Below are 10,192 nucleotides of genomic sequence, written 5' to 3' on the forward strand. Positions count from 1 at the left end.
GATCCTTTATTTATTCATCGCATAATTTCTCACTTTTTTTTTCCTGTCATTCTTTTGATTGCCCGTTGTACATCATAATGTTCCCATATATATGTATTTAGACTTATTTCATTTTTATCTCGGTTATTAGCTTGTTTCTCTATACTTAATCACTGATATCTATTTCCGCACTCTTATTTAGTTGTTCCTTGTAATTTTTGTCTTCTAAGTATTTCTCTCCATAATGTATTTTTGTATATTAACATTTGTCGTATTAAATTTACTTGAATCAACCATCATGTTATTACAATTTCAATGTACATTACATTAGAGGGCGTGTTTTTAGGCAGGTAAACCCGTGTGTGGATGAAAATGCGCATGCATCCCCTTGGTATTAACAAATTAAGGTTTGCCTTTGTCTATATGTGGAGGGTTCTAATTATAGAAGAAAGATAACTACCACACAGGTATCTCTTTTGACTCCAAACCTCCCATTTTCGCAACATTCGCGTCTAAAAAAGCACATAGAGAAACATATATATTGAGGGAGAGTAAGTAACGAAAAACGCACTCTCCGAACAGGGGTTAGCGAGCTCTGACAGAAGATAATCAATTGCAAGCTAAGCCCTCTGCCAATCAAAGTTGCATTCGAGCGAGCAGCTCCTGCTCCATCATTTCATCAGGTGGTGAATAACCAGGAGCTGCTTAATTCAATTTAAAATGGCAGGGGGAGACCCAGAGAGGAATAAAAGACTAGTCCTTATAGGAGTCTCAACCTTCTTATTGGTGGCCATGGTGGTGGCCGTCACACTCAGCGTCACCTTGAACAAGAACTCCAGTGATGGTTCAAAGGCAGAAGACCAGAGCCATGTTGCATCGTCGGTGAAAGCGGTGAAGACCCTCTGCGCTCCTACAGATTACAGAGAGGAATGCGAGCAGTCATTGTCCGCAGAAGCCGGCAACACCACGGATCCAAGGGAACTCATCAAGATCGCATTCAACATCACCATCAAGAGGATCACCGATGGCCTTGAGCAGACCCAGATGCTTCAGGAATTGGAGAACGACCCCATGGCCAAGCAGGCTCTCGACTCTTGCAAGCAACTCATGGACCTCTCCATTGACGAGTTCAACAGGTCCCTCGAGAAGCTTGGAAGGTTCGACCTCAACAACATCGACAACATTCTCAGCAGCTTGAAGGTCTGGCTCAGCGGTGCCATCACCTACCAGGAGACCTGCCTTGACGGCTTCGAGAACACCACCAGCAGCGCCGGCGAGCAGATGAAGGAATTGTTGAGGACCGCCATGCACATGAGCAGCAATGGCCTCGCCATCATCACCGAGCTCGACAAGACCATGAGCGCCATGCATTTCCCCTCCACCCAGCCCGCCGGAGCCCGCCGCCTGATGTCCGAGGACGATGAGGACCAGGACCAGGACCAGGAGCTCCCCGAGTGGATCGAGGACCGCATCGCCGTCCGCAAGCTTATGGCTACTGTTGGTGGCGGAAGAAGGTTCAAGGCTGACGTGACAGTTGCAAAGGATGGTTCTGGTGATTTCCAGACCATCACAGAAGCCTTGAGGAAGGTTCCTTCAAATAACAAGAAGCCCTTCATCATCCACATCAAGGAGGGTGTCTACCAGGAGTACCTTGAAGTCCCCAGGAACTTGACCCACGTTGTCTTCATCGGCGATGGTGGTCACAAGACCCGCATCACCGGCAATAAGAACTTCATCGATGGCGTTAACACTTACAAGACCGCCACCGTTGGTACGTAATTAATTCAATTCAATTCCTATATATCTTCTTATATATATAGATAGCTTGTATATTAATGTTGCATGGAAATGCAGCTGTTCAAGGAGACTACTTCGTTGCCATGGGAGTAGGATTCGAGAACTCAGCCGGAGCAGCGAAGCACCAGGCAGTGGCTCTGAGGGTGCAAGCAGACAAATCCATCTTCTACAAGTGCAGAATGGACGGTTACCAAGACACACTGTACGCCCACACCATGCGTCAGTTCTACAGAGACTGCGTGATCTCAGGCACCATCGATTTCGTGTTCGGAGATGCAGTGTCAGTCTTCCAGAACTGCACCTTCGAGGTGAGGAAGCCATTGGCAAACCAGCAGTGCATTGTGACAGCACAAGGCAGGAAGGAGAGGTACCAGCCAACAGGAATTGTGATCCAGGGTGGTTCCATCGTGTCAGACCCAGAATACTTCCCAGTTAGGTTCACCAACAAGGCCTTCCTTGCTCGTCCATGGAAGAATTACTCAAGGACCGTCTTCTTGGATACCTACCTTGATGACTTGGTCACCCCCGCCGGTTACATGCCATGGCAAACAGCCGAGGGACTCTCCGGCATGGACACTTGCTACTACGCTGAGTTCGGCAACCGTGGTCCCGGAGCTGACAACACCAACCGTGTCAACTGGCTTGGTATCAAGAAAAACTTCACAGCACAAGCAGCAAACATGTACAATCCAACCAACTTCTTCCGTGGAGATGAATGGATCAAGGTTACCAAGATTCCCTACAACCCTGGCCAACCCGCTCCCGCCAGTAACAGTAATTTTGCCGCCGCCTTGTTACGCCGTGTTGCAGCTGCCCCTAGAACCAGCCCCTCCTCCTCCTCCCCTGCTCCTGCTTCTTCTCCGACCGCGGCCGCCACAACCACTGCCACCTCCTCCCCTGCTCCTTCCCCTTCTAATCTCTAAATGAATCCCGTTTCGGGTGAGGGCGAGGGCGAGGGTCAAAAACGAACACTAGTAAATTGTTCATATTCATGATGAGTAATGCTTGTGCTGTTCCTTCGTTCCTTGGCATGAACTTGTCTATCCATTATTCATTCATTGTTTTATTCCCTCTGTGTATACGTACATACATAATACCCTCCTCATTTTTCCATAGTTCTTAAGTTGCAGGTCATCGATCTTATTTGTGTGTTCAATACAAGGAGAGTGCTTCTTGCAGGATACTTATTAGATCAGATACACAATTACGCAAGTTAAATAAAATTTTCCCTTTTTATTTATTTTCTTTTCGCGGTTTCCTCTTAAAATAATAATTCCTCCCGTTTGATGTATTGCATACAGCTTTTTTTTCACCTCTCTCAAACTAAGGTTCCAGAATAAAAAGAAACCATTAATGAAGGATACACAAACTTTAGAAATGATTGTGTATGCACTTATTATTAATAATTGAGTTTAAAAATTAAAAATAAATAGCGTTAACCCAACTAAGAATGTTAATGGAATAATAATAGAATTCAAAGTGGAGTATAATTTATAGTTGTCAGAATCGAATCATCTAACAAAGTTATTGGGTTATTGGTTTAAACGGTGGGTCATTAATTAAATCGATTAATTTGGTCTTATGTAAATAAAAAATAATAAAAAATTTAAAATTAAAAATTAAAATACATGTTTTTATTAACATTTTAAGAATATCTAGTTATTCTTAAATAATATGGAATAAAAACAATAAGTATTTTGTTAATTTTACTTTATTATAAATATTTTATTTTGTTTTCATATTAAAATAATTATTATTTTTAAATTCTAATAATTTATTAATTAATTTATATTTATTATTTATTATTTAAAAATAATATTAATAGATATTATATAATTATAAAAAAATAAATTAGTTTATAATTAAAAATCTAAAATTAAAAATAAATTAAATAGAAGTAAATTATTTGATGAAATATATTTATATATATTATAATTTATAAATAAATTAACAAGAAGTGTTGTAAATGGCATTTTTTATCTCCTCCATATGTTTTAAGGTGAAAACTCAATTTCATATTGATAATTAAAAATTATTAGATGATAATTTAATTAAATTTATTAAATTATATAATAATTTTTAAAATTAACCCTACGTAAAAATAAGGTTTAATTATTCTGCAGGTTTCTATAGTTCACCGAATTTTTAATTTGGTCCTTATACTTTTTTCTTTTCAATTGGGTCTCTATACATTATTTTTTGTTTCAATTTAGTCCCTATTAACATTAAACGTAAAAAAAATGTTAGTAAATTGTGAAATTACTTGTATACCCTTAGGGACTCAATTGAAAAGAAAAAAAGTATAGAGACATAATTGAAAATTCGGTAAAACTATAAATAATCAATGAAAGATATTCATATAATTCTTTTTATTTTGTCAATATTATTCTTTTTGCTTATTTATATACAAATTGTACCAAAAATTCCTTTTATTTGTTTGCAGCTTCTTTTTATATCATACTACAATAGCAGCCAAAATCTTGATCTCAATATAGAACATAGCGGCATAGCCTTATTAGCCATATTAGGAATTTATAGGATCACTTCTCAAATCTCAACACAGTTCAATAACTACAACATTTAATTAATGGATCGATTTTCACCCAGAATAACTCAAATTTTTGTTAAACAAATAGATAAAACATACTCAATCAACTAAAAAAAAAGAAATTATCACTATATATTTGAATGATGAGTAGAATCTACTATATTATAACAAATTTAGACAACAATGATTCAAAAAGGCAGACATGATTTACTTATACAATTCGAACAATTTCAAAACAGAACACTTATACTGATGATCTAGGTAGAATATTTGAAATTGATACTTCATTGACCAAATAATCCTTATCAAAAGCATTTGATGTTGGCTCTTCTTTGATCTTTCTTCCAACTGAAAATGCAGGATGATTAGGAATAGGAAGTGTCATTGTCTCACAACCACTGTGGATATTGTTGGCCGATCTATTGCATCTTCTTGTACACACAATAAACCAATATGTTACCTTAGATTTTCAAAACCAACTAAACTCTCAATCCACATCTATAATCTAATTATATTACAAACTCTACAAGAACATAAAATTTTCCTTCTTTTCCTCTAGATTTAGCAACAAAGGGTGTTGTGATGTATCTTCTAGTGGCTGTAAATGCTTGGCGACCAGCCAAACTGAAGTTGTTACAGTAGTGGACAGAGATATGTGACATTTTTCTCTTCCTTTTCTCTTCTAGGTAGTTCTATACTCCTTCCTCCTCTCTTACTATATATGGCAGCAAGATGCTAGTTCTCTTACTCCTTCTAGGTAGTTCTATACTCCTTCTTCCTCCTTCTAAGCAACTATGTTACATGCAATTAGAGCTACAAAGCTTTGATTCATAATCAGGTAAAAGAGAGAAGAAAACTTACCCCATTCATGGCATTATGCTCACTATCGGTCAAACCCAAGAACTCCAATTCCCTTGACAATGATCAATTCAACTCTCTCAAAGGCATTTAATCAAACACTACCTTATCTCCAATCTCACCTCTTTCCTTATTTCTAACATAATCAATTAATTACAGATAAAATACATAATCAGAACTCATAATCAAAATTTTTTAACACAATCAAAACTAATTTTAGCAAACTAAGCTTCACAACTAGATCAATTGGTTCTCCTTGTCATTCAGGATGCTGATTACCTAATCAAATAAAGTCAAATTATATACAAGCGGCAACAAAAAATAAGCATAAGCAAAATTAGAGGTATTTAACAATCAAGATTTCTCAACATTGTACTTGAAACATTAGAATCGGGAGAGGATGCCGTTTGAATACTAGTTGTTTTAAGCATAACATTTCTCCCGTTTTTAGTGTAGTGGGAGGAAGACATTATTGAGAAGAATTATTACCAACGCTGACAGAAACCCACATGTTCATTCTACTCCCGATCTTTGCAATTCAAACAAATGAAAGCCATCTGACTGTTTCCTTCCCACATGCCACCTTGTCCCTTCATCTCCTCCGATCCAACAGTTGAAAAACTAAAATAAAATTCAATCATCACCTGTTATTGCAGAACCAGTCCAGACAGCAAAATAGAGTCGAGGAGCGGCAATTCGAGGCAAGGCACCGCAAGGCACGGTGAGGCAAGGCGGGACGAGGGGATGCAATAGGCAAGATGGACAAGCGGAGCAGAATAGACCACCCAGCGACGGACGACGATGACGCCATGGAAGACGGCAGCAGAGTGCGACGGAGGAGAAATGGGAACTTAGGAGAATAAGAGTTTTCTAATTTTAGGGGACAAAATATAAAGAGTATTTATGGTATTTTAAAAAAGTAGAGGTGTTTTTAATTAGGTCTTTTAACTAAATTATGAGAATATTCGATTTTTTAATGGAATATTATGTTATTTTAAACGGTTTTATGACGGTAGGGACTAAATTGAAAAAAAATTTAATATATAGAGACTCAATTGAAAAGAAAAAAAGTATAAGGACCTAATTAAAAATTCGATGAAATTATAAGGACCTGCAGAGTAATTAAACCTAAAAATAATTATATGCAAATTTCCATCTTATTTTAAGGTGTACCTTTTTTGTTACCACGGAGAATTAGAATGAGTTTGGTGCACAACTTTTGCTTTTTGTTTTTTTAAATGCATATATATATTAATTCTAAAATTTAAACATAAGATCAGCATTAAGAAAACAAAGTTTTTAACATTTTAACTAATCTTATATTTTTTTTGTTCTACATATTTAATTATATATACTAGAAAGACACACTATAAAATAAATTTATTTAATAACTTAAAATTTATATTTTTTATACTAAACTTAAAATTTATAATGTTAACTCATCCATTACTCAACAGATGAGGTATAGCTCGGTTTGGTTAATTTAACTCGACTTTTATTATACATAATGAGTAATAACTCAATTTTATTTTATCTTAATTTTGAGCTTATAACTAACGAATTTAATTATTATCATTATTGACTTAATATTTAAAGAGAATGGATCCTCTCAATTGTTAAAAAAATTAAGAGTGTAAAGTGTGATCTATAATTCTTTATTATTCTCTCTCTTATATTTATTTTTGGTCTCACTTATAAAATTAATAGTAAAAGATCACATTTTACTCCTTCAATTGTTAAAAAAAAATGAGAGAATCCATTTCCATATTTAAAGATCATAACATCAGTTCCAATATGAATCTAAAACGGAATGTAAATGAATGAGCTTGTGTGAAGAGATCGAAGATGGTGGTAAAAGTGTCTGAAAATTGAGATAGTTTCATGTCAATTCCAAAAACAGCGAGTGAGGGTACCTGTTAAAAATTCTAATACCTAAGTTAGCAGAAGTTTTAATAAAGTAAGTGTAAAATGGATTAAAAAAAGGGGAATATTTACATGATGACATTTTCATATGAAAATGACATTGTGAACCCTTAGATGATTAATCAAACATATTTAGTCAAACATATCAACTCATCTAATGATTTACAATGCTATCTTTATGTGAAAATGTCTCATAGGAGTATCCATCTTAAAAAATGCCTAAGTGTTGGGGTATTCATAAAATTACATATATGACGTAGCCATCTTTTGATTGAAGACAACTTCAGATGGTAGTGGATAGTTAATTTCCTTATTGAGTGGTGACAATTGAAGTAACGAGGGAGAAACTCTTTCTTATTTTCCAAGTTAGGTCGGACTTGGGTGATAGTACACGTACTCAAAGTAGATCAGGTATGTTAACCCGCGTGTTTTTGAGAGATTTTTCAATGAGTTCTATCTTCTCTAACAAAATAGTTAGATGTGCATTTATTTATGAAATCTAGAATAAGGTTGAGGATTATTTCTCTCAATCTACAATGTATAAAGTGACAGATTCATTGGCAGCTCTTGGAAGCCCTCTCAAAAATATCAAAAAAAATTATTTGACTGCAAATCAATGCATTCCCAAGATAAAAAAAATGACAGATTTATTGGTAACTCTTAGAAATCCTCTCACAAATAAAGAACGTGTTAAAGCTCTTCTCGTTGGTCTCAACTGAGTATCAAATCTTGTTTACTATAGCTAATTCTAAACTTGAATCTTATTATTCTTTATGTGAAGTTGAAACTATAATCATATCACATGATGACATGTTAAAGTAATTTAGAAATCTAGAGAATCTACTACTTCCGGCTCATCTTGTTCAAAGTTCTTTCAACACTGGATGTGACAATTTTAATAAGAGAGGAAGAAGGGGCAAAATGAATAGAGGAACTCATTCCTATTTTGCATCCTTAAGACCTCAATCTCAAGTATGTGAAAGATTTGGCCACATTAATTGGCATTACTTTTATAGATTTGATCAACAAATTCTACCACCACCTAAACCATAAAATACATATTTTTTCGCTACTTTATCATAATGTGCACCATCTTTCTTAGCATCACAAGTGTTTAGATCCTCTTCAGTTCCAACACTACCAACTCTAGCCTTTTACAATCCATCTGCTTACATGATTGTTTCATCTTTAGTTGTTGATCTAGCATGGTATCCTGATATTAGTGCATCACACCATGTCACTCAAAATGTAGCAAATCTTCTTGCAAGTTTAGACTATGCTAACCCAGAATAGGTTATTATAGGCAATAGAAAAAGATTTGTCTGTCTTTCGTATTAGTAACTCTAGCTTACGTGCTTTATACAAATACATTTTTTAATTTGCAACAATTGATTCACTCTCCCAAATTACTAAGAATCTTGTTAATGTTCTAAAAGTTTGTAAAGATAATATTGTCTATTTTAAGTTTTATGTTTATATCTATTTTGTGAAATGTCAGCATTTCAAGAAGATCTTTTTCACAAACTTTTTCTAGACATGATATATACAAATTCTATAATGTTAAAGTTTTCTCCCATCTTGCTTTTAGTTCTCATCCTTGTGTGTTCACCGTAAATTTTTCAATTAATGAATTATGGAATAGGCATTTAGGCCATATTTCAACTAAGATTATACAATTGGTTATGAATTCTTATAATGTTTCTTCAACAATAAATAAACAATTTGATTTGAATAAAATTTGTGAACATTGTGTTCAAGCTAAACACCACAAATTATCTTTTTTTAGTTTATCACTATTTATTTTGCACCTTTATAGTTTATTTATTCTAATATTTAGAGACCATCATTCTATATCTCTCATCTTGGATATAAATTTCATGTTATTTTTAATTTGTTGATGTTTTTTTCTAAATATACATGTTTTTATTTATTTAATTCCAAGTCTCAAATTTTCTCTGCCTTGGTAGAATTGAGAGAAACCATTGCCACATTGTTGAAATAACTTTGGCAATACTCTCTCAAGCCTCTTTGCCTCTTACATACTGAGATGAGGCAGTTGTTACTGCCACCTATCTTATAAATACATTGCCAACACCTACTCTACATAATAAGTCCCTCTTATAAATTATTTGCTAAGCCTCTTGATTATACTTTGTTAAAGACCTTTGGCAGTGCTTGTTATCTACTACGAAGGCCTTATAATAAAAATAAATTTAATTTTAAATCACATATATAAATGTATATTTTTAGGTTATGCATTAGATCATAAAAAATTATAGGTATTTATCACCAATAAGTAAGGTGTTTATTTCAAGAGATGCTTTATTTGATAATTTTTCTTATAACGAGCTTTTCATACCACAAATTATACGAAAAAACAACAAAATACTATTTGTACTATACCTATAATTCATACTTCTCTTAACAAATTCTCTTAGGTTCTGCTAGGTAACCAATGACTTTTTTGAACAATATGTACAACGGACCTTAAAATTGGCCCAATTCAAGTAAATCACACTACATCTCCAAATTACTCACCTAAATCCTAATATAAGAATAACCATCCACACACCTAGTGAATTGAACATCCAATATATCCATTGTTCACATTGTTTAATATTTTCATTGTCTATCTATTTCTCTTTAACAAAATTTAGTAGTAATCAACAATCTATGATGAGTATTAATGATTCAACACTTTCTGTAAATGTTACTAATTCTATTGCCCTAGCTACAATAACAACTAGTCAACAAGAACTAAATTTAGATGTCACCATTCTTAATCCTTCATCATTTACAATACCTCTTAATCAAGACATTGCCTCAAGAGTTATACTGATTTCAGACATTGAGATACAACTTCATCTTTTAGAATCTGGTGCTATCTATCAAAATACAATATATGAATAGCAAGTATCTCCCCCCTCCCTCCCCTAACTAATGGCACAAGAAACTAATATCCTGTGACTACAAGGTCTAAAATAAGGAAGTTAAAACTAAATGTGAACACTATCAATTTTTCAAACACTGATGTTGTTATAGAAAATCCTCCTAAAAATGATAGTATAGTTCTATCTATACCTCACT

General features: G+C 34.3%; 1 protein-coding gene across 1 annotated transcript; it reads left to right on the top strand.

The window, feature by feature from the left end:
- Positions 1-556: 556 nt before the first annotated feature.
- Positions 557-3,016, top strand: LOC112758931 (probable pectinesterase/pectinesterase inhibitor 21). The gene is made up of 2 exons (XM_025807724.3): positions 557-1,750; positions 1,834-3,016. Exons 1-2 carry the CDS (start codon positions 700-702, stop codon positions 2,697-2,699), a joined length of 1,917 nt encoding a protein of 638 aa, XP_025663509.1. The 5' UTR covers positions 557-699; the 3' UTR covers positions 2,700-3,016.
- Positions 3,017-10,192: the final 7,176 nt, after the last annotated feature.

This window comes from Arachis hypogaea, chromosome 16 (genome assembly GCF_003086295.3).
Source record: "Arachis hypogaea cultivar Tifrunner chromosome 16, arahy.Tifrunner.gnm2.J5K5, whole genome shotgun sequence".
Taxonomy (NCBI): domain Eukaryota; kingdom Viridiplantae; phylum Streptophyta; class Magnoliopsida; order Fabales; family Fabaceae; genus Arachis; species Arachis hypogaea.

Bases quoted from the DNA above. Each gene is read 5' to 3' on its own strand.
- LOC112758931 (XM_025807724.3), top strand. From the start codon at position 700: ATGGCAGGGGGAGACCCAGAGAGGAATAAAAGACTAGTCCTTATAGGA. The intron at 1,751-1,833 runs GTACGTAATTAA...ATGGAAATGCAG, and splicing joins TTACAAGACCGCCACCGTTG to CTGTTCAAGGAGACTACTTC.